This window comes from Pithys albifrons, chromosome 2, assembly GCF_047495875.1.
Source record: "Pithys albifrons albifrons isolate INPA30051 chromosome 2, PitAlb_v1, whole genome shotgun sequence".
Taxonomy (NCBI): domain Eukaryota; kingdom Metazoa; phylum Chordata; class Aves; order Passeriformes; family Thamnophilidae; genus Pithys; species Pithys albifrons.
This window is the reverse complement of record NC_092459.1, coordinates 61,475,651-61,501,180: the sequence shown is the minus strand read 5'-3', so window position 1 is coordinate 61,501,180 and position 25,530 is coordinate 61,475,651. Positions and strand designations below refer to the sequence as shown.

The 25,530-nt window shown below is 41.5% G+C and overlaps 1 protein-coding gene across 2 annotated transcripts in view; it reads left to right on the top strand.

Annotated features, from left to right (window-relative positions):
* Nucleotides 1-25,240, top strand: part of TULP4 (TUB like protein 4) — a 160,884-nt gene extending 135,644 nt beyond the window's left edge. For both annotated transcript variants that reach the window (XM_071549242.1, XM_071549240.1), the window contains exons 9-16: nt 1,087-1,311; nt 3,476-3,710; nt 4,197-4,341; nt 5,809-5,953; nt 7,177-7,270; nt 8,676-8,819; nt 12,326-14,913; nt 16,378-25,240. In XM_071549242.1, coding sequence (XP_071405343.1) covers nt 1,087-1,311; nt 3,476-3,710; nt 4,197-4,341; nt 5,809-5,953; nt 7,177-7,270; nt 8,676-8,819; nt 12,326-14,913; nt 16,378-16,494 — 3,693 coding nt within the window. In that variant the 3' untranslated portion in view covers nt 16,495-25,240. The remainder of the gene's footprint in view (nt 1-1,086; nt 1,312-3,475; nt 3,711-4,196; nt 4,342-5,808; nt 5,954-7,176; nt 7,271-8,675; nt 8,820-12,325; nt 14,914-16,377) is intronic.
* The last annotated feature ends 290 nt before the right edge of the window (nt 25,241-25,530 follow it).

The following is a 25,530-nucleotide window of genomic DNA, read 5'->3' as shown; positions in this document are numbered from 1 at the left end:
ATGATCTTTCAGTAAATACAGTTCATAATTTAGATGGAAAACATTTGCTTACTCTTTTGAGCATCATGGATTGTGAAAATAAGGAAACCCTTCACAGGAAGGAGTAAACCTTTTATAGTTCACTGATCACCACCTGCTGTATAGTATTTTTCATAAAGTGAGAGTTTCATCTTTACTCCATGTTGTTTACTTGTATAGAGATAGCAGAGATGGTATTGAAATACCACAGGGTGTGTGTATCTATGCAAATACAGGTGCTTTGTAACACAGAAAGTGAGAGATGACAGATGAATGCAACTAATACTTATGAAGGGCAAAAGGAATGGTGATAGTGCTATAAGAGGTCACAACAAACTGGTATTTTACATGAAAAAATAGGATTTAGGAAGTTCCTTGCAAGCAGTGAATAATGTCCAAAGCAGGAGTTGTTTATCATTGTTCTGTTCTGCATTGTAACACCTAGTACCAGTTGCCCCTCGCTCCTAATTTTGCTGTCATGATTTAGATGTTTCTGAGTGTAGAAAGGAGAAGGCAAAAGGCCATTCCCTGTTTTGTTCCTGGTATTCTTTCACAGTTCAGTTCCTCTGGGAATAGTTAAAAAGGAGAGACTGCAATGGAAGACTCAGTGCAAGACAATAAAGCTGATTGGATTTTCTCCACTCATTTTCTAAGTGTCTCTGGGCATATAATTTAACTTTTCTCTTGTAAAATGTGAGGTGCTACCAGTGGATGAGGATTGATTAGATGATTGAAAAAATTATATGAATAGGGCATCAAAAGGTCACTGTGTGACTTCAAAGTCACTTATCCTATCTAGGTACTGAATTTGGTAGATGATTCCTTGTGTGATGAAGATCTTCTGGGTAAAAAGCACTGTATAAACATCAACTGCTTTACTGACATTTTCATGTGTTCCCATTCTTCTCTCTCTCTTTGTGGGCAGTAGCAGGCACCTCTTAAGTTTCTGCAAGACTTTGGGTAACATGATCAGTGCTAAATTCATGTGATCACTTGCTGTGCAGCTATCTTGGCAAAAGATCTTTTTAGAAATTCTTTTAAAGTTGTATCCTTTTGCTCTTTGTGCAGCGTCCCATCATCTCCATCTGTTGGGGTCACAGGGATTCACGCCTGCTGATGGCCTCCGGACCAGCGCTGTACGTTGTCAGAGTGGAGCACAGGGTCTCCAGCCTGCAGCTGCTGTGCCAGCAGAGCATCGCCAGCTGTCTGCGGGATGACAAGGACATCAGCAAGTTGACCCTGCCCCCTCGCCTCTGCTCGTACCTCACCACTGCCTTTATACCAACAATCAAGGTAAAAGGGAAGAAATGGGTGTGTTGTGAGGAAGAGGAAGGGGTTACTAGGTTTCTCTCCCATGGTGCTCTGAAGTGACAATGGCTGAATTATAAGATATTATCATAATTATTATTTGAGAAGCTTGATTAAGGGTCATTCCTGTCCTCTTTAAGAGCCCTCTCATGCATTTGGTGCCTATTAAAAGTCTGGAAAGAAGGCTCACACATGCTGATCTGCATTATTCCATGGAGATGGCCTTTCCAAGTACACTGCAAGGGTAAAATATGCTTGTGACTCACAAAGAAGCTGATGATAGTACTATGTCATGGTTATAGGAGGGGATTCATAGTGGTAAAACTGTTGCCTCCCTGCATCTCACAACAGTGCTTACATTGCCAGGAAAGTTAGACTTAAGAGCTGGGGCTGCCCAAGTATTTCTATTAACAGTGAGTTCTGCTAACCATAGTGCTCCAACACTGATATGAAGAAATGAACCAGATATTACACCTTTTCATGTACAATGAGCAGAACCATCTGCACAACACATTCGTTTCATGGTTTTGCCCTCAGTAACATCTCAGAATTTCCAAACTCTTTATCGCAGCCTATAAACCAGAGCATTAGCTGGTAAATGCTCTACATACAAACATACATTTTTGTGATTTTTTGGGGGTACACACTACATCATTATGTTGAGCCAGCTTCAGATCCTTGTTTCAAAAATGCAGAGCTAGAACAACTAATTTGAAATCAGTGGGGCTGGCCCAGCTTAAATGAGAAGAAATTATGCCTACAAAATAATAATTCAGCTTGGTTCCATTTGGGTACTGCTAATCAGGGAAGTTTGTGCAACTGTAAAACATTTCATTTGTCACAGAAGAATAAATGCCTTACTATAACCATAACTCCTCCATCTTCAAAGATGCAGAGCATCTAATAGACCAGTAGTCTTCACTTCTCTCTAGAATGCCTGCTTCTCCCCAGGATGCTTTCCATATTGTTCCAGAGCCAGCCCTGCAGTTCTTTAGTGCATCAGTGACAATTGTTTGGCTGTTAGGGAAGGTAGGGGAGGGGTTGGGACGAAGAAAGCAGTTGACTGTAGCAAGGCTGGGAGCCAAGTCAGGGATCGGATGGCAAAAGCAGAACAGAGGCACATCTTTGCCAGCAACCCTTCTGTCACCTCCTAGAGGGGATACCAGTGTGGGGAACAGTTGTGGGGCTGCATAGCTGAGAGGCTGAAGCAAAGTTTCCAGAAGCCACATGCCTGTCCTCTGTCATGGGTGTTTCTGGAGCTTAATCAGTGCCACACACAACCTATGTTGTCAGCCATGCTTTCATTTTTGGCAAGGCACCCTCTTCCATGTGCACATTCCTCTTCCCCTCCAGCTTGTGGACTACATTATAGGTCACCACTCAGCGCATATCCATCTGCCAGATCAAGGAAGCCTATTTTTTCCCTAATGTTTTCTTCCATTTTGAAAGAAACTGTGTTGACTTTTCCTTTTTAATAGTATTTGTGTCATGCAGGCTATATTGTCCTAGACAAAAGCAGTCCTACTGCTTTAGGACCAAATTTTTCACGGATTAATACAATGTGCTGGCAAGCAGGGCTAAGTAACCCACCTTGAACTTTGTGCTCATGTTTCTCCACATTGCACACAACTAGATGCTCAGCAAAATGGGACCTGTGCTTGGAAGTGATACAAGAAGCTTCTTTCAGAGCTGACAACTTGTAGCATAGTGGCTTAGCATGGGCCAGTACCATAGCAAAGGGAGTCTGAGTGGCCAGGTTCACTTGGAGCGCCTACAAGAGAAAGATACTCCAAGAGTTGATCACATTACCCAAGTTTAAAAAGAAGTTTGTGATACAGGCCAGAACTTGAAGACAAGCTTATTGTCTAATTCAGTGCTCTCACCACAGGTTCAGCCTTCTTTTTTCATGTAACTAGTTTAAGTTTTCTGTGTACAACTGCTTTTGACTCTAACTAAATAATACATAGACCCCTCTGTCTTGCATATGGGTCCTGCATAACTCATGGAGTAACCAGTGCTAATCTTCACCTGCCAAATTAGAGCTGGGTTAAAATTCAATTAGTTGTGCTGAGATTAAATCACCACAGAAAAAAACCCCAACCAGTAACCTATCGGAAAACTTTCTCTTTCCTTCCTTCATTTAATGAAGCCTCCTATCCCAGACCCGAACAATATGAGAGACTTTGTCAGCTACCCAACAGCTGGTAATGAGCGGCTTCACTGCACAATGAAACGGACGGAAGATGACCCAGAGGTCGGTGGTCCATGTTATACCCTATACTTGGAATACCTTGGGGGACTGGTGCCTATCCTGAAAGGACGTCGTATCAGCAAGTTGCGGCCAGAGTTTGTCATCATGGATCCTAAAACAGATGGAAAAGCAGGTAGAATTTAATTGTTGCTCTGTATAAGAAATTGTTTAGAAATACTCTAGATATTAAATCCTCAAAAGTTTAAAAATATGTATGTATGCAACATGAATGGTGGCATCTGATATTTTTTCTGATATAAAAAATCTCTAACATGACCTAGACTCAAGCCTCTGAAATTATACCATGGTGCCTTCTGTTTTACAAAAGAGAACTTCTTGTAATGGAAAACAGATTGCTGAATAGCAGCAGATGTTCTTTAGTCTCAGTTTTGAAGTCAGTTGAATGCTGTTCACCCCACTGAATCATGTTCACTTGAGTCCAAACTACTGGAAATTTGAAGTTTATACTGGGTAGGGTGAAGAATGTTTCATTTTTCTCTGCATAGTTTTATTTCAACTGCTGCCTGTGAATCGGGTTTATGCTTCTGATGACTGAGAGTTGTAATTTATACCAGTTTTCTGAAGCAGCACTTAAATTTTCTGGGGCCTGTCTTGATAGATGAAATCTATGGAAACAGCTTGATTTCCACTGTGATTGACAGCTGCAACTGCTCTGACTCCAGTGATATCGAGCTCAGTGATGACTGGGGAGCAAAGAAATCTCCAAAAATCAGTCGAGCTAGCAAATCACCTAAACTCCCCAGGTAATAATTTCTTGTTCTTCTTCCCCATGTGCTCATTCTCTCTTTCTCTCCTTCTTTCTTCCTTTGTCCCTGTTTCTCACTGTCTTGACTCCTTGTAAAATTAAAAGCAAACTCCTTTGGGGAGATAGGAATCATAGGACTGGGCTCCTCCACAGTGCAGTTATGGGCTGATCTCAGAGGGTGGGGTAGAGTTGGACTTTGGGGAAGATTCTGGGGCAAAATGTGATGGGAAACAATAGGGCACCACTTCTCCCTAGGCATCAAAGAAAGTTTTTATAAACTCTCCCACCTCTACCTTTGCCACATATGAACTTCTGCCACTGTGGAATATATTTTATACTTCAAACAGACTGTGTTTTTATCCCACTCATTGCTTAGAGTCCCTGATCTAGTTAAAACCTCTGTTTCCTCAGAGGTATTTTCAAAGTCATATGGCCATGCATAGGTGGCATAGATGCTGACATAGGTGGCAGTGATGTTGTGGTGACCTTGCAAAGGAACCTTAACAAATAGACCCTCCTAAACACTGCATTGACCAGGTTCTGTAACAATATGCAAAACAAGTTTCTAAGCTGTTCATTTGTCCAGTTGTTTTCCTGATAGCTCTTCATTATATTCATTATGTCCGCAGAGAGAATCCCCAGACTGCCACGGAGCCTCATTGATGTCTGTGGTGTTTCTCATAGGCACTGATAACCATCTGCCAGCCTCATATTCTGGGATTAAGGCCCTGATGGCTTCTAGCTGCAGTTGATGCTTTTCCAAAGACTGTATTATGAGCTTGCCTTAGTATGAGGGAGAGCAATTACACCCTTTTATATGTGAACACAGTGTGTCAAATATCAAAGTTTTAGTTTAGTAGTACTTGACAAAAGAATCATGAATTCCTGAGCCTAACCTGAACTATCTTGCACCCTTCGTTTTCTAAGAGCATACTTTTGAAATGTAGCTTTTGTTTGTTACTTTTTCTACTACTGAGCTCTTTCAGGTGGTGGAACGCATATTCTTGATCCACATTGCATAGTGGGAGGTAGGAATAACTTTTGGCTTAGAGTAAGAGCACTGACAACATTTGTGGGGCCTTAGTTTGCTGTACTAGTGTGTAGATCTGTCAGCTGAGGTGTCAAGTCTTTGTTTCTTCAGTCTTTGCTCAGAGTCTGCATAGCTGAAATCACTCAGCCATACACCTTTTTATGGATTAGTAGAGGATTTGTTGTATCCACAGAACTTCTGTAAATGTCGTTAGATTAATTAGAAAGCATCCAGCCTGACTTATTGTAAGTGTCTCAGGTCTTACATATCTTTGAATTTGACCCATAATTCTCCATCCTGTACACTCTACAGTATTTATTAGCTACTTACAGGACACCATACCAGTTGCCTTCCTTACATCTTTACATTGACAGACGTGAATTTTGTGCATTTTTGCATGCCCGTTGATGATTCTAATTATTGTTTTGTGTGCAGAATCAATATAGAAGCTCGCAAATCTCCAAAGATGTCACGAGCTGCACAGGAGATATCAAGATCGCCAAGGTTACCAATAAGGAAACCCTCTATTGGTTCACCAAGCCTGACCCGAAGAGAGTTTCCTTTAGAAGACATTACCCAGGTATTGTATACATTGTTACCATATCTGCATTTTCAATGCATTTTCAAGAGGCAGCAAATTGTGATAGAGATCCAATGTTCACCAATGAAAAATTTTAATTTAATTATAATAGCTAGAAGAAACAAGTAGAGAATTGCATCTTCCAGTTCAGTGTTAATGTACAAAAGTGCCAGGTATCAGGTGTTGTTTGATAAATCCCATCACCACTAACTTTTTTCAACGTGAATCATGTAAGAAGTTTTATTCTAAGTTATATTGTTGACTTTGTAAAAGCGTATGTGAAAATGATTCATTGGTTTCTCAGAACTGTCTTAATGCCATCATAATTCTCTGCTTTGCAAAGGATTACTGAGATAAGGAAATGTTTGCTTCAGAGGACCACATGTTCTGTGTTTCATAATTAACATGGAACAGTCTTAATTGGAAGGAAGGCAGGCAAGGAATTAGCACTTTGTGCTCTTTGTGGTGTTCATGTCCTCTGGGTAAATGAAACTTAGTAGACTGTAGAACTATCTGGGTTACATATTTGATTAATAACAGCCGATATTCTTTTAACTTGGGTTGGGTTGGTTTTTTTCTGCTCTCACGTTTCACTTTTTTTTTAATGAAAAATTCTAGACCAGTTACACAGAGATAGGACCAAAAGTCCCTTGAATAGGGCAGGAGACCTGAGGCTTAGGTCTTACTCCTCATATTGACAGCATAACTCCTGGCCTTTTGAGATCTCTTGGTCCTTCAGACCCATAATGTATTCGCCATGGCAGCCATGGTTTGGGAAGTTGCTTTAGGAGTTCCAGGGAAAAATGTGCTTGTTGTTATGAGTATTTCATTTCTGTCTTGTTCATCATTCTATAAAGTGATTCATAGGAATAGAACCAATGGACCAGTGAGTAGCTGTGCTCTTGCTGTGCAGGAAAGAAAGTGTCTGAAAACAGACCTGTTCTCACTAGGCAGGCATTGTGTTGTTCAGTTCTTCAACAGCTTTAATCACCCTGTGGCTTTTGTATAGATCATTTCTGGTGGTGTTTAGGTATCAGAATGAGTCTTCTTAATGACTGGGTAAAACAACTGCCACAAAGGCACATTAGGCTGTTTCAATACAATAAAAACAAGAGAAGCTGAAATTGCATTATCACTTGCAATAGCTTGATTCCTCTGCAGTTTTTTATTAAAGCTTGATACAGATTTTATCAGGTAAAAATTATGTTGTTTTTGCTTTGCAGCACAACTACCTTGCTCAGGTCACATCTAATATCTGGGGAACCAAATTTAAAATTGTAGGTTTGGCTGCTTTCCTACCAACTAACCTTGGTGCAGGTAAAAGTAAACTCTGTTAATTTTTTTGCATGTCAAATTCTTTCTAACAAAGAACAAACTTATGCCATGAGATTCTTTTTAAGTGATCAAAAGGCTTCTTTAACAAAGCACTTATTTTCTGTGGACAATAGGAATTAGATTTATGAAATTCACTGTAACTAAAGGAGGTCAAGATCTGTAAATGAAATAATGAGATGATCAGTAAAATGCTAAAAGTCTCACTTGTAATAAATGGATTAATTAACATTCAAGCCCAGACTTTTATTTTTACAGTTTATTTGAATGAAACCCACACAAATAAAAAATGTTTTTGCAAGAGGACTATAAAAATCATAAATTTTAAGTTACTGTAATAGAAATATTTTTAAATTCAGATTTTTATAGTCATTTAGCTACAAATTATACAAAAATAATGTTAAAAGAGCTCTTACAGTATCACACTCAAGATTCTTCAAATCAGAGCATAGCCTTATCATAGGGTTCTCCTGTGGGAGAATGAGTAGGTTGACCTGCTGGAGCATCAGTACTCTGCTCTGGTAGCTTTCATTAAAAGTAGCAATTGTCTACTCTATCAACTTTATTCTGGATAGGCCAGTTCTGCCCAGATAGTCCTGTTGGAAGGAAGAAGGCTGAGTAAAGAGCAGGGTTACCACCTAGGAGAACTGAGCTCTGAAGAAATATTAATACAAGTATAGCTGTTCAATGGGCTCTTTGAAAAACTTATTTTTTCCTGTGTTACCTTATATAGTTGGGTCAGGAGTACATAATGATGCCCTGGATGCAGAATTAGGTAGATACCTTTCGTGACTATATTGACTGGTATCAGTAGTGGAATGACTGAGAGGTCATTCTAATTCTCTCATTGTCGGTGACAGATAGGTAGGGAAGTATGTAAGTGTAGAGTAAGTATATAGTGATACTTCCTTCAAATGTGCCCCCACCTCCAAAGGTTTGGGTCCCAGAGACTTCCTGAGCTGAGAAAGGTTTCTTTGTATCTAGTGATCTTTAACAGGTGTCCTTCCTGAAAGCTTTCCAGTTTCCCCCTAAAGTCATATAAATCAGTAGCATCCAGTGGTGAAGAGTTCCAGAAGGAGAATGGAAAAAGTATTTTCCCTCCATAAAAATAGATGTGAATACAAGATGAAGTAATTAATTATTTCTACATATTATTTAACTACAGAGATGCTGCTTCCACTTAAAGAGAAATAGCTGAAAGTAACAATCTCTTTTATCCCATTTGTGCAGAGTGTTACATAGTAATTTGACAAATAATGGCTCACCTGTGCACATGTATATAGTAAATAAAAATATTCATAGCCCTTCTGTCTGCTTTGAATTGATTCTTAGCTTTAGATGCTCTTTCTGTAACAGATTTTTTTTATTTCTTGATCTACTCTTTCTCTAGTAATATATAAAACCAGTTTGCTGCATCTGCAGCCGAGGCAAATGACAATATATCTCCCAGAAGTGCGGAAGATTTCAATGGACTACATCAACATGCCTGTCTTTAATCCAAATGTTTTCAGCGAAGATGAAGATGATTTACCAGGTAAGGAGGAGCCAGAAGTTTGCCATGTTATGGGTTAAGCTAGATGGAGGACAGATCATTTCTGTTATGGTCCCTTCTGGTAAACACAGAAATCAAAACCTCTTAGTCTTGATGGGGTCCTGTAGAACTGAATTAGAATAAGGCTAATATGCATTATTGACATTGTTTTCTAAAATATGTGGAAAATATAATCCATATAGAGCTGATAAGTTTCAAGTTCAGTGGAAAATTACTCATCTGCTAATTCATCTTAGTTAGCTAAGAATTCTCCATAGGCTGAAGCCGTGCATTCTGCATCTTGGTAGGACAGAATTGTAATGTGTTGGAAGTCAAAACAGTTTGTTCTTGAAACCTGATGGCATCAAAGCCTGCCCATAGGAGCTTGGGTTGGAGGGCAGGTTCCCATAATACTTAGCCACTCTTTGAGAAGTGCTAAATGCCCATTTGGATTTTTATCAGTACTGAGAGACTAAAACAGTGAAGTAGTTGATAAACAAGGGGAATAAGGAAGAACTTTTCATTTCACTGAGATGTAAAGTAGCAGAAGATTCAAGCAGTATAGTTGATGTGATGTGGCAAGTAAAAGGACTGGAAGAATGTAGGACCTCCTCCAGTCAAAAAAAAGAAAATTGATCAGACCAGTAAAATTAAAAAATAGACAAGAAGACAAATAGATTTTCAGACTTTTCTTATCAATAAGGGGTTCCTTTTGCCAGGTCACAGGTGTTTGGAACTATAGAAGTGGCAGTACCCTTTAAGGTGGAAGGAGTGTGAGCACTGCAAAGCAGAAAAGTTGTCTTTACTGTGCTAGAGTCTATTGAAATAAATAGAAATGCTCCCATTATTTCAGACCAAGATTTCGACTGCTGAAAGCACCTAAACTTGTGTCTGACCCAAGCTTCAGAGTAATCCCCTGGACTTCTAAAGAAACACTTGTATGTTTATAATGAAGCCCATTTTTTCACAGTTTGGGGGACTTGGCTTGCCTCATTTCTGTCTACATGATATTCACCTGTAGGTTCTGAAGAAATAATAGAGACATTGATGATTGTATATATATTATTAACACAAAGCACTCAACATTCTCTATTATGAAACATGGTCCAAGCTGACAGAAAGTAATATATAAACTAAATAGAAAAAAAAAGTAATATAAAATTTTCTCATCTCTTCCTGAAGATTGTATTGGATCTGCAATATAGATTTCTTTTCTCTTATTAAAAGAGATGAAACAGTACTCAGAATTGCCAATACACCATATAAATAGAGAGAAAATTGTTAGACAGTTTTGTTACAGCTCTTTGAGAGGTCCAGTAAAAAAATCATACTGTCCTCCATAATAGCCTCCTTCTTCTTGTCCACTTTTTCCTTTCTACTTTCTTCTGAAAATTCTTTTCGGAGTTAACAAACAGTGGCTACTTAAATCTTCAAAAATGCTTTAGGGGATATACTTTCTTGAAGTCTGCAGATGAAGGAAAAAGGTGCAATGTACTAATGGGAAAAGTATTGCAGTGTAAATAATGATTACATGGCAGATAAAAAAACTGCTCTTGACCAGTGGAATGTTTGTGGTGAGATCCACTTGAGACAGGTGTTTTTTAATGTAGTCAGTAAAGATTGGCAAGACAAATGCACAGTGAATTGATTTAACTTACAAAGTATGCAAACAAATCATTAGAAACCATTGGAGAAATGAAGAAAACATTGGATTTAAACACTTTGGAATATTAAGCAACACCACAACAAATGAGATTTTGTTTGATAAGGCACTTACTACCCCTGACAGCAACATCTGTGATTGCTCAAGCCAAGCTAACAATTAAACCTCAGGCTCTGGCAGCTACACTTCTGACCTGCAGACACTGGGATGGAAGCATGGCCTGCCAGCCAAGCACAGAACACACTGCCTTAGGATCTGTTAAGTTTAGCTGTTGGTCTTCCTCTAAAGCAGCAAACAGAACTACCATAAATACTTGCCAGCATAGCCACAGTCCTGTCTGTACACCTTACTATGTTCATGACTGATGCTGATAAAAGCCTAATGCTATCAAAAATGTAGTTATAGGGCATAAGTAGATGACTAGAATTTTAATTAGAATTTAATTTGGAACTGGGCAACATCTGGAGGAGCTCTGACTAATGAATCTCTTGCCTGATCTGGTCTTACAAATCTGAGGTCTCCACAGAATTTGGCACACTTAAAGGATCCTGGATATGACTCAAGGATCCTTGATCTCATCTCTTTTCCTTCCACAAGCCTACTGATCCACTTATAATTACTTAAAATTTTCTGTGATTTTTTTTTACAGGAATATTAATAAAAGATGAAGAACTTGCAATATTCTTCGGAGTTCTAATACAGTTTTTACTGTTTTCACTCATTATTCTATTTTGTTCCTTCTTGACTTCTGCACCTGTACTTGGATCCAGTGTTCTCATTTCCCTGCTCCAGCTTTTCAGTGGTGATTCCTGTTGGAATCACTCTCATGACTTTTTGCAAAAGGAATTGTAAACAATTGAGTATGCTCAATGCTTCTGCTTAAAATCATGGGAGTTGCTTCTTGCTAGACTGTCCTTTGTTCATCACTACCATATGTGGGAAATTTTTCCTATGTGCATTTGCTTCTTTTTGCATTTCTGATTGCAGCACACCCAAGCATTGATGCTGAAGTCACCCTGACTACAGTACCCACTTCTTGAATCTTTTTGGCTTCCCATCAATTTTCTCACATCTTTTCCTTACCAATCTTCTAAAAACTTTTGTAAGTTTTGTCTGCATTTCATTCCATCATACTCCCTTCTCCTTTGGTTTCAGCTTCCTTTATGCATTGCTGGTTGGTTTGTCACCTGCTATTTGTCACGAGATTATAGTACTTCCCTTTTCCCAACTATTGTCTATATTCTCCAGTTTTTCTAAGCTCATTGAGTCCAAGAATATTACACAACACAGTGCCTTCAGTGCAGGTCTTTTTTTTCTTATCCTACACTGCTTTTTTTCATTTGCTTGTTTGATTTTTTCCTGTTGTTTGTTGATATATTTACTATCAAAAAACCCACCATGAAAACTAGTGAGTCCTGATTTAGTAAAACTTTTATTGAGTAGGAGTAGTTAAAACGGGGTGATGAGTGGGTGGTAATTCAGATGGTGAGAGTCCATGGGGATCGTAGTGTGGGCTGAAAGCAAGCTCAGAACTTTCCCTCTGAAGTGTTGCTGCCAAGAAGTGGCTTTAAAGTTGATCAGCTGTTACAAGTAGCTCTTGTGCAACGGAAGCCAGGAGAGATGGGCTGCCTTACATGTTCCAGCTGAGGTCTGATCCATTAGTTTGGGGACCGAAAGCAGCGCATCCGGATGCAGCAGTGCTTAAGCCAGTACGCAGAGCTAGCAAGTAGCTTAAAAGGTCCCTCCTCCGTGACTGGGTTGGTCCCGTCGCACAGGCGTTGCCATCGCACGGGAGGGGTATGGAGGAGGCCGATGCAGCAGGTGACAGGCTCTGTTGTTGTTGCAGTGCCCGGCGCTCCCGGCCCGGCCAGCAGCCCGCCCTGCACCGTGAACATCCCCATCGCGCCCATCCACAGCTCGGCGCAGGCCATGTCGCCCACGCAGAGCATCGGCCTGGTGCAATCGCTGCTGGCCAACCAGAACGTGCAGCTGGACGTGCTGGCAAACCCTCCGGCGGACGCGGGGGGCGAGGGCGCGACGCCCTTCCCGGGGGCCCCGGGCCGCTTCCCCGGGCCCGTCGGGGCGGCGCTGGCGGTGGGGGAGCTGGGCCGCCCGGCCCCGCCGCCGCCGCCGCTCGCCCCGCCGCCCCCCGCGCCCCCCGCCATCGCCCTGCCCGACCTGCGGGACCACGCCGAGCGGGACCGGGAGCATGAGCCCCCGACCAAGGCCAAGGCTCCGCGCCCGGGGCCGCCGCTCGTGGAGGGGGACGCCGTCATCTTCGGGGCCACGCAGGAGCTGCAGTTGAACAAGATGAACCCGCCGCCGCCCTACCCCGGCACCATCCCCGCCCCGCCGACCCTGCCGCCCCCGCCCGGGCCCCCGCAGCCGCCCCTCGACCTCTGCCTCAAAAAGGGCGAGTTCTCGCTCTACCCCGCGGGGCACTACCAGACGCCCCTGGGGTACGAGCGCATCACGACGTTCGACAGCAGCGGGAACGTGGAGGAGGTGTGCCGGCCTCGCACTAGGATGCTCTGCGCCCAGAGCACCTACACCCTGCCGGGGCCCGGCAGCTCTGCCACCCTGCGCATCACGGCGGCTGAGAAGAAGATGCAGCAGCCTTGTGCCAGCGCCACCCTGAACCGGCTCACGGTGCCCCGATACTCCATCCCAACTGGGGACCCGCCGCCCTACCCTGACATTGCCAGCCAGCTGTCCCAGGGCAGAAGCATGGCACAGAGGCTGGACAGCACTATCATTCATGCCACTCTGCGGAGGAACAGCAGAGAGGCAGCCCTGAAAATGGCTCAGCTGATGGATGGTCAGAGAGCCACCTTGCAACTTCCCCCAAAACCCAAGAGCAGTGTTGTGACGGCACAGTACCAGCAGAGAGTACCCACCGCCTTGTACACCTGCAGCCAGTGCAGCAGCGGCGGCACTGGCAGCAGCAGCAGTGCGAGCGCTGGTGGTGTGGGCAACATCCCTAGTGCCAATGCTAGTAGCAGCACTTCTAGTATTGGTGGCATGAGACCCGATCTGAGCACGGGGAGCAGCTCCCAGCACAGCTCTGTTGTTGCTCACTCTGTCAGTACTTCCCCTCTGGCCTCCCAGTCCTCCTACAGCTTGCTGAGCCCACCTGACAATTCCCGTGACCGAGCAGATTATATCAACTCTGCCTTCACGGAGGATGAGGCCCTTTCTCAGCACTGCCCAGTGGAGAAATCAATACGGCAGGTACCTGTGTCCTTGACAGAGGCTACTCTTGGTGTAAAACGGCCACCACCATACCAGTGGGACCCTATGGTGAGTGAAGAAATATGGGTTCCTCAGGAAAGGACATCTCAGAGCTCAGTGCCCAACCCTCTAAAACCTGCTCCACTCATCATCGGTCAGGCTCAACATATGGATATGTCTCGAGTGCCGTTCGTTTCCCCCAAGTCTCCAACCAGTCCCACTGCCACCTTCCAGACGAGTTATGGGGTTGGAGTACCTTACCCAGGAAGCTACAGTGCCCCTCCCCTTCAGGGAATGCAGGCCCCCTGCTCCCCCAAAGAAGCTCTGGCCCCAACACAGTTTGCACAGCAGGAGCCCACAGGTGTGCTTCAGCCAGGTTATCCATCCAACCTCTCCTATTGCCCTTTGCCACCCATGTACCCGGGAAGTAGCACTTGCTCTAGTTTACAGCTGCCACCGATCGCCTTGCACCCATGGAGCTCCTACAGCACCTGCCCACCTGTACAGAACCCCCAGGGCACCCTGCCCCCCAAGCCGCTCCTCGTGGTGGAGAAGCCGGTTATGTCTCCCCCACCAGCAGAGCTGCAGGGCCACGTGGGCACAGAGGTAATGGTGGAGACAGCAGACACTTTCCAGGAGGTGCTCTCTTTGACAGAAAGCCCTGTTCCTCAAAGGACAGATAAATTTGGCAAGAAGAGCCGGAAACGCCTGGACAGTCGAGCCGAGGAAGGAAACGTCCAGGCTATCACTGAGGGCAAGGTCAAAAAGGAGGCAAGGACGCTGACTGACTTCAATTCACTAATATCCAGCCCTCGGCTGGGGAGGGAGAAAAAGAAGGTCAAGAGCCAGAAAGATCAGCTAAAGGCCAAGAAACTAAACAAAACGAATGAGTTTCAGGACAGTTCAGAGAGTGAACCAGAGCTATTTATCAGTGGAGATGAACTGATGAACCAGAGCCAGGGCAGCAAAAAGGGTTGGAAAACCAAAAGGAGTTTGAGGACAGCCAGTGAGCTGGATGAATTCAAGTGCCGGAAGGCCAGTGAAAAGGAGGATGGGAGACTGGGAAGCCAGGGCTTTGTGTACGTGATGGCCAACAAGCAGCCACTGTGGAACGAGGCAACACAAGTCTACCAGCTGGACTTCGGAGGGCGAGTGACCCAGGAGTCGGCAAAAAACTTTCAGATTGAGCTGGAAGGACGACAGGTAGGAAGGGGTGGCACACACGTGCTGGAATGGGGGCCAGGGTTTGGGAAAACCATGCCAGGAGTTAGCTTTGTCTCTCATGCTGCTGAGGGTCTCCTGCTGATTTTGGCTGCTCCATGAAAAAAAGCTTTGCCATGTGGTTGATAAAATCCAGCATGGAGAGTGCAGTTCAATTGTAAAGTAAATGCAAAAATATGTTTGGTCTTATTGCAGTCAGACTTGGAAATAAGGGCCAACTTTAGTCTCATTTGCTCTCTCTGCTGAAGGTTTCGTAATAAACACAACAGATCTTTGCTTCCTAATGCTAGCGGAGGGAGACACTGACCCTCTCTAGAACAGAGTGCTCCTGGGCCACTTTTGAAATGCCTCTTGGCAGAAGGGTCAATAGATAGTTAAAAAAATCAAAACATTTAATTTTAGGATCTCTTACCTTGGCCCAAGTGGGACGCTACTACTACTACACCAAATCCAGCCTATTAAGTGCCAATCAGCAGGACACTGGACTGAGTCTCAGAAGCCTCATAGTTATGTGTCCAGGTGTAAGTCATTTTTGGTTTATTAAAGAGATTAGGGCTCTCAATTTCCACTGATTTAATTTGGGAGTTAGATGTCTTAATCAGAACAATTTATGCCCCTTTCTTCTTTGGTTAAATGGCTGTGTATACATGCACGTGGGCAGCTGTGCAAAGTCACCCAACCACAGGTTTTGGTGGTGGTGGTGAAACAAAGCTTGACTCAACTTGCACAGGCAGTCTCCATTCTAGCTCGACTCTTCACTGTAGAACAAATACAATCTGGGCTTCTGATGAAGCAAATGAAAAAGCAGTAATAGGCCAAACTTCAGATATTCCCTGCAGTTGAACAACCTGACTAGCCCTGCTTTTACATTGCAAACAGCTCTCACTGCCCCTTTGCTAATTCTTTCTCAGTCTAATTATGTGCTAGTGAAGTTTATGCAAAAGGAAACAGAACTGCGAAGCATGCACAGCTTGCTGCCTGTGAAGTGCTAGAGTGAGGAAATTGGTTATTCCCCTTCCCAGAAAGCTCTTTTCTTTGAAAACAGAATCTGTTTTTCTGATGATAGGATATTTCCAAAGGAGAGAATGGTATTTTTCTGCAGGAAGCATGATGCTGGTGTGCCTCACATCTGCTGGAGTAATTGGTGGCAGTCAATTTATGCCAATGCTGTATACAATCTAGCATATTTTAAAGATTAATTTGCTCTATAGAGTCAAGTATTGCAGTCAAATAGTCTGTACAGACCATTAGTACAGTAGTCTTACTCTTCTTTGGCATCAAACCCCATTCTGTGAGAAGCTCCAATAACATTATCTCAGGAGGTGAGGTGTTTTTACAAAGGAACAAAAAGATTTTGCTCTTATTCTTCTCTGGTTCCTTTTCTGTGGTTCACTTTCTGACCTTTTTGTCTTTTTCCTTCCCTTCTCCTCTTCCCCTGCTTTCCAGGTGATGCAGTTTGGAAGAATTGATGGCAATGCTTACATTTTGGACTTTCAATATCCATTTTCTGCAGTGCAAGCCTTTGCTGTTGCTCTGGCTAATGTGACTCAACGCCTCAAGTGAACAAGCAGAGACTGGAGAGAGGAAAATGTTAACCTTCTAATAAAGTCCAAACTAAAAAATGTCAGAGCAGCCTGCTTTAGGTGTGCAGAGGTGCCTGGGAGTGAAGAAGGCAGTAAAACTGGAAAAGTCTCTTGGTGCCCACCCACCAGAAGGGCATTAATTCTAATCAGTCATGGGGTGGAGGGTGGGGGGCTGTTTTCTGTTTTATTTGTTTGTTAGCTTGGGTTTTTTCTGTTTGGATTTTTTTTTCTTTTTAAGCGTTGTGCTGGGTCTCAGAAAGAGCAAAGGGTTGAGAACCATTCAGTGTTACGTGGAGAAGTGTGGCTTTTGGCTTGTTGTGGTGGTTCTGCTGTGTGCTACAGTAGCTGATGTAAGCTCATGGGGAGATTAGAACAGACTGCTCTTTTTGGTAGACTGCCTTATATCATACTGTTCTTTTCAAAACAGGGAACATAACTTTCTTCTGGTCCAGTTTGTACCACTACTACTACTCTACTATGAAAACATTAATGATGGAAAAAAAAAAGTTATGATACTTGAAGACACATGTTTCTTCTCTGATACCTGCTAATAACTGAGCACCACAGGTTCCAAGAACACTTATGAAGGTCAATACTTAGTTTATGAATAATGATGTATTATTCAGAAGAGAAAAATTGTTGCCAATGGGTGGTTGTCGTGGTTCAGGAATGGTATTTCCAATTTTAGTGTTCCCTGTGAAACATTCCAAACCACTCACCATTTGCTCTCTTCCCCCTCCCCTGTTGCAGTCTAGAGAGGAAAAGGGGAGGCACAAAAGGTAAAGATCAAGGGGTGAGATAAGCAAAATTTACTGGAACAAAAATGAAATAAGGAAATTAACAGTAACAGCAACAATATTAATAACACAGTGTACAAGAGGTGAATTATTCACACATAATTGCTCACCACATAGAAACCTCTGACAGTACCTGACTGCATCAGCACACTACACAACCTGGAAGGGCCCCCTTTCCCATCGGAAAATGATGTGAGGTGGTATAGGAGGTTATTTGAGGTGGTATAGAATAACCTCTGGGTCCTAGCCATGCCCCTTCCTGGCTACTGCAAAAATTAACCCTGGCCTGGCCTGAACCAGGACAGAGGTTAGAAAACCCTCTATATCAAAGAAGTTGATGTCTGCTTGTTTTGTGTGCAGTTATTGGGGATAAACATCTCTCAGTAGGTGACAGAAGATAGAGGAGCAAATAAATTATGAGCATTGCTTTTTTGTTCACGTTGGTCAGCAGTTTTCTCTGATTTGGGAGAGGTACAGTGTGATCAGATGTACCTCTGAGGCCATGCCTGTGCACGCTTCTCATGTTTCAATGTGTTTACACCTTAAACAAGGTCTTTCCACTGAATGAGAAGGCCCAGTGTATTCAGTCTTAGCAACTGGTCTGAATCAAGTTCTGCAACAGTGTACCAGTGCCTGAATTAGGAAGGAGACAGAAGTGTAGCAAGTCATTATAAGAAGCAGTTTCATCAGGAGAACAAATTCATTACTGGGAACAACATCATGGCTGGCTGGAGAACAAATGAGTTGAAAGAGGAAGGAAAAATTGGACATAATTTTGCTTTTTATCACCTTGCTGCTTGAGTAGTCTTTGTGACTGTGTTTTGACAATATAACACTCCAGCTAAAAGCTGGAAGCCAAAGTTTACGTGGAGTGTTACAGAGGAAGGCCTAATAACAGTAGCATGACTGCAGTTCTTTCTGGTGGATATGCAGACCTGTTGGGCATTTCAGAAGAGTTGCTTGTACAGAAAAGTTCCTCTGTTATCCATGTGTCGTGCACATATTTATTTGCTTTCTCTTTTTCCTCCTTGTCAGCATTTTGCTGCAGAATGTTTTGATGTGGAAGTAGTATGCCCAGTAATACACAAACCCCAAAACTTATTCATGTAATTATTTGGATGTTAGATTACAAAACCATCACCATCAGATTTCCTTCAGAAATTAACTTTTGAAGTTAAAGGCACACTGGGAAAGATGTGCTAGTTGAGATGTCAGTGGCTGCTTTGTCTTTCATCCACAGTTTAACTTTTTTACCTGAAAAAGTTGGTATAACTTAAGATGAACAGGTGTGATTTTCTGTCTTTTTCTTGAAGCCTATAGTAGGGCAGATGTGTGTTGCATTTGATTTGTTCTAAAGGAACATATCACATAAGACCCTGATGTAGTAGAAACTACTAATATGCAGTGAGCTCCTGACCTCTGCCCTCCTGTGGCTACTGGAGCTGTACAGCACAGAGGAGCAATGCCAGTAAGAGAGGAGTTTCAAAGAGTTTCCAGGGGAGATAATGAGGCACACTGGGTAATGTCCCATGGGTTAAGTTCAGGAAAAACACCTGCAGAATGGTTTCATTGGAGAGAGGAAGCAGATGTAGATAGAAAGGGACAGGGACGTAGATGGTACCATGCTTGTATTATCCCAAAGCTCAGCACCTTCTGCTTGTATATGAGAGTGGTCAGGCACAACATTCCCCTTGGCATCTTGTTTAATCAATTAGTTTTGTTTCCACTGATTGTCTGGACCTATTTATGTTCTTTTTCACGTGCGTGATATATTCAGCAGTTTGAGTGCCTGTATGTATAATGAGTGTGGAAGAGAGGAACCAAAATGGAATTGGTTCTGATCCCTTAAAAATCAGTGGAAATGTTTCACTTGGGGCTTTTTTGTGGAGGAAACACTATTAAGCCCTTTGTCTATATTGAGTTATATACTGTAAAAACAGTAGGTTGAATTCTGAGTCCACTGATTCCAACACACAATGAGGAAAGTTGGCTGATGAGAGTCCTCACCTGCCCTGTGCTAACTAGTCACACCCTTGTTAGAGTTGAACAGACACACACTGAACACTGTAAAAGAAGAAATGTACCAGGGCTGACTTGCTTGCTGAGGGAAGAGCCACGTAGTCCCATGTCAGAAATGTTCAGCTGGAAGACACATCATCTGTAATTTTTAGCCAAAATTATTAGTACATGGAAACAACGTGAATGTCCTTTTCTTAAGAAAACCTCCTCTCAATAGAAAGAGTTTGGCATGTAGTTTCTTTAACCTTCCAGGAAGCAGTATTCCTTCTCACTTGGTTCATTGCCAAGTTTTTCCAATTATCAGCAGTTTTATGCTAATGGAGAACCAAGAAATGAAACCCAGTAAAAAAAGTAGCAGAGTTAGTAATTTGGCTTCATTGGTCCAGATCATGATTGCATCCTTCTGATGGCACTCACAAAGAGCCTTGGCATAGAAAGAGCACTGGTTTCTGCCCCAGCAAAGCAGAAGGAATAATTATAAAAAATTAGGAAAATAAATGCCATTTCCAACATCCTTTCCGTTTACATGTCAGAAAATTCTATAGGATAAGATATCTTTTATCTTTTGGAAAATAATTTAACAGAGTCCCCTTAATTGACAATTTTAATATGTACAGAATACCCAGTATTAGAGAAAATACTCTCAAATATATAGAATTTTAATGAAAGGAATGGGAAATATTTAAAAGTCTGAGTGTGCAACTGGATCCTAAATTATACAAAGTGAAAGCTGTTTTATTTTTCACTGAGATACAATATAGGACACAAATTTAATAACACTTCCAAATAATCACTTACAATATTGCATTCAGCCAAAAAATAGATGTTACATTTTCTATTTCATTAGTCAAACCCATTTTTTCTATAGACACCTAAATTCCTCTGGGAAGAATGTAGCAGTGTTCAGAAATATGTAGGATTCCTGTAGTAAGGGATGTTTTTTCCAAAGCTTTTTTTTCAGTTGTGCAATAGTTGTAACAGTCTAGGGGGGTTATTTTGTTTGTCTTGGGTTGGGGTTTTGTTTTGTTTTTAGTTTGGCTATGATTTTTCTTTAGGGAGTTTTGAGTGGTTTTTTTAAAGATAATTTAATGCAGATTTCATGCTAATGTCCAAAAGACAAATTATTTTTCTTGTGTAATGTAATAAGTGATTTAGGTATTATTTTATTACTGTGTATCAGTGAGTTATATACACTTATTTATATTTAAAGAGCATCTTTGGAAGTAATTGTTTCCTAGCAGGTATGTTTTGCTGCAAGAAATTAAAAACACATATAGGAAGACCTGGTTTTGCTGGATAATATGCAAAAAATTCATAATGCAGGCAGCAAAAATGTTTTTTTGGCAGCTAAACACAGTGAGTTTGCTATGGAGAACTGTGTAGACTACAGAGAGTCAAGGTGACTTCTTTGGGACCTGCAAAATCTGTCCTCCACTGTTTTCCTTTTTTTGTTTCTAACTATATTTCAGTTGGAAGTGATTTAAAAAATAGAAAGCTTGGTTTGCTTTCCCTCTTCTTAGTACAGTGTTTTTTCTTGAGCTATAAAATTAAGTGAGTTACATGATAAAAAAGGGTATAATGATATAGGCTCAATTTATAAGAAGTTCATTGCATAGTTAGGGTTTGGCAATGGTGTAATTCAATGGTGGAGCAAACTAGTTTGGAATAAGCTGAGGCCCAAGTGTGGAGCAGTAGAAGCATTTTCCTCTGCTCAGGCTCATAACATTTCTTCAGCTGGGCTCAGCTGGTTCCATCACAGCCCTGGTGCTCCTGACAGGTGAGCAAGTTCTGCACAGAGCTGATGGAGCTCAGCCCTGGCACTGCCTGCAGCAGCTTTGCCCCTTCAGAATGCTCCATAGGAGACCTGTTGGAGCAGGTGTTCTTCCACTCATCCTTCTAGATCTGCTCCAAGAGCAGAATGAAGCTGCTGTGGAGTTTGGCTGCAGCAGATTTGGGCAGAGAAAGCCTCGATGCCAGTCAGTGGCCATGGTGGCCTTTTGAACTCAGAATCTGCTCTGATGGAGCTGCAAAAAAAGGATGCAACTGAAAGCCCAGTTCTTTTGAAAAAATAAGGCTGATATTCTCAAAATAGGTCTCGTAACAGAGTCTAAAAATTGATATTTAAAGTCTGGTATTAAGTGCACTATGCATGGAGTGGCAAATTTAAGCCTGAAACAGTAAGAATAACACATTTCTGCAACACCCTAAGAAACTATGAGAAGGAGGGGAAAAGGAATTAGCGCATTTATAATTTCGCACTCAGTTCCAGAGGCAGCAGTAATATTGGCTGTGGGCTTTCTGAATATTAGTAAATCCACCCAGTTTCATTTCAGAAAAATTTTCTGTGATGCAGCCACAAGTAAAACTGTGTTTTTATGAAGATGCACAAATACAGGTGTCAGACAAGGATATCTGACTTTGCTGAAGCCTTGAGCCTAAACTTTCCATGGGTCCAGGCTTTCCTTGATGTGTCTTTTTAGTGTCCTCTCAAAAATTCCAAACAGGTTTTGGAGCTTGCCAGATTGTTGCCTCAGACAATTTCATTGCATTTGCTTTTTGCAGCCTGGCATGTGCTATCTTATGTTATCTTGGTGCCATCAGAAACATTTTAAATCCCCATACAAAAAGAGGAGCAAGTGCAAAAACTGATTTGATGGAGAGAAAGGGGAGAGGAGAAAGAATACATTTTCACTAGCGTTTAAGAATGTGTTTCCCAGAACAACAGTTTGGAAATTGCACATTTCTGCAGGGCTCAAACAACTCCAGACCAATAAATCTGATTCAGAGATTAGTACCAGATGAGACACTTGAATGGCAAGCTGACCAGGGACCAACTTCCAGCCTCACTCTACATTGTTACACCAAGATACATAAGAGAGCAGAATGCAATCCAAAATGTATTTACCCATTACTCCATGATTGTAAGGTAAAAATTGCTTGTATGATCCATATAGTCACTTAAGAAAATGATATAGCATTAGCCAACAGCTCCTTTGACTGTTCCATATAACCCCCCCTTGAAGAATGCTAGAAGTAAAATCCTGGCCACAGGGTAGTCATTCAGATTTTTTACTTTTATTGCATTTCTAGGATTCCATCACAGGGCAGGAGAGGAAGCTGTTTTGTGTTGCTTAGAGATTGGCATAATGGTTTTCCATAAGAGAGCAAGTCAGCTATACTGCTTACAAAAATGGAAAAATTCTAGTAGACAAATTTTTTTTTTCCAAGTCCCTTCACCATCAAAGCACAATCCTTCATTAGCTAATGCCAATTTAGAGTCCTGCTACCCTCAGGAGTCTGCAGGTAGGCACCACAGGTCCTCTTTGCAGGATTAGAATTACATGCACCATTCTCAAAGGAATAAGGTTAATTACTACTAGTGAACAATGGGTTATGTGAATTATTTTGTCTTTGTATTTATCTTTGATTTCATCTTTTTGTTAAAAAATCCCACAGAGATGTTTTAAGACAGAAAGACTCCACTTTTTCCTGTTGCCTGGTATCTCTGAAGATGTATCAGGAGTTTGTTTGGGCAGTTTGATTGTTATTGCATCTAGAAAATTTTTAAGATGAAAGCAATTAACCCTTCAACTTTTGATTTTGCAAATGAATCTGTAATGAGAGATTTGCACTTCAAGGCAAATCTATTGATTGGGAGCACTATGTGAGTGCACAGTTTTGCTGACAGAGGGCTGACTTTAGGATCAAAACAACATGATTTTGTGAGACAAAATTAAATAAATGAAAACACCAAATACTTGCCTATCCAGAGTGGTCAATGAGAAAATTAGGTGGTATGATGTTAAAGCCTGCCAGTCTGTTCTTAATCCTTGCCCTCCAGTTTGCAATTTAAAAATGTGGTCTGATTTAGCAATTCCGAATCCTGACAAATGTCTATTTTTGGAATCTTTATCTTACTGGCCAAGTAGATGGTTTAAGATAAGGATTAAGATTAAAGTAATAATAAAAGAGAAACATTTTTGAACAGTGTGCAGACACCTGAATTTCAGGTATTTCATTGGAATAATAGCTTGTAATTCATATCTGTGTTGTTTCAAGCTATTTGTTCAGAACTTTTTTAACTATCCCTTTGTTTCTTTTGTTTGCTTGATACATGTGCTGCCTTTGTTTGCTTTTCACTTCCATTTCACTATTTCTGCATTCACTGCTTCTTTTTCTATTTGTGTGTTCTGTGTTTGGCGAAGGGTCTGTCTGTTCAAGATCTCGTCGTTTGTTGTAGATAAAATATATGGTGTTGTGGAATAGCATGAGGATGCATTTGATTGAAAAGGCACTGTAGTGTTTCTTGGAAAAGAAGGGGAGTTGCATTTGTTTATAAATGCATTATTTTGGTACTGTAACTTTGAACATGATTTGGGATTTTTTTCCTTTTTTCTTTTTTTCTGTTTAGTTTTTTTGTTGTTGTTTTGTTTTGTTAATTTAATGAACACAGAGTCATGAGGGTGCATGCATTCATAAGCACGCAAGCCCAGCATGTTTTTCTTAAGGCTTTTGAAAATTTGGTGCACCATTTGTCCACGTTACTTCCTAGACCATTGTTAAATTTATCTTTTTGAATCTCAAGTTTCCTTTTTTGTTGTTTTTTTCTCCTCAGTATGGTATACTTGGTTTCCATTGTACTTAAAAATTACCTTGATCTGCCTCTCCTTTTTTGTATCTTGTGTAATAGATTTTGCAGGAGGTGCCTAGAAAGTATTGTTGGTTTCCCTATCAAATGTGGTTTGTCCAGATTCTTTACTGTCTACATGATTGAGAGATGGACTGATTGCCCTATTTTTCCTTGATGATTTGGAGTTGTAAGAGTTGTCCAGCTGTTGCTTAATAAAATTTTGCAGACTAGAAAATTCCCAATTTGTTTTTGTTGCATTCTGCATCTTGTCAAGCACCTTAAATACTTTAAAGCAGATGAAAAATGTGTGCTGGAACAACCTGAATAATAATTAGCCAGATGCTGTTACACTTTCTCTTTTCAATAACTGTATCTGCAAGTTCCTCTGAACCTTGTGCCGGTACCAGCCCATCATACTTTGTGTCATTCGTATGGGAGGATAGATGGCAAAGATTTTGTGGTGATGATATTCCTATCTGCTTGAATATCAGCTGATTCTTGTGGTATTTCTCCTCTGCTTGCTTTCCTTTTTACGGAAATTACCTTTGAGGTTTGTGATACTTCTCATTTTGTCATTGATATACTGGAAACCTTTACATTGCCACAAGGAATTCCTCTGTCCTGTCATCTTAACAAAAGAATAAAATGCTGTGATGGCCAGTGTTCATTCTCTGGTTTTTAACAAAAATAACTCTGAGAGCTGAGAAAACAAACAAAAAAACCCTTGGATAAAGTAGCTTACCTTGACTATTATGGCACAAAGGAGAAAATCCAAGCATGGATCCCCATAGTGAACTTCCAGGGTTACCACTGGAGTTCTGCAGGGTCCGTGCTGAACCTTCATCTCTTCACCATGTTTGTGAGTGGCCGTGAAAAGTGTTTGAACATTGAGCTACAACATTTGCTGATGGTAGGAAGTTATTCAAAATAGTAAAGACAGTGGCCAATTGTCAAGAATCTCAGAAAGTCTTTGTGAAACTTGACAATAAAATGGCAGGTGAAACTCAGTGTGGGTAAATGAGAAGTGATGTAACCATGGGAGACGGGTTTTTGGACCTGAGAGACGACTCCACAGGAGTTAGCAGCAACAGGCCACTTTATTCATACGCACACACACTTATATACATCTTTAAGACGGTAACCTTCCGCAGGTGATGACACTTTGGCACTGATTATTGGCTAACAATGCTGTTTACATTATGAAGCCCCTCATAATTGGCTGACCATGCACATCTGCTGAGAAAGTCGGCAGCAGCCATTTCTGATTTCATTAATTAGTTCTTAAGGCTACAGCACTAATTTACATAGGCAGTTCAGCATATGGCTTGCTTTTTAGGTGAAATACCATATGAAATTCCAACAAAGTGATAAATGGGGGAAAAAACCCAGTCCTAACTTCACATTCACAGTAATGGCCTCTGTAGTGATCTCTGCCACTCCGGGGAGACCTTTGATGGATTGATAGATAGCTCTCTGAAAACATCAAGTTGGTGCTCAGCAGCAGTCAACAGAGGAACATAAAATATTGGTAATGGTAAGGAAAAGAACTGACAGCAAAGCAAAAAATGCA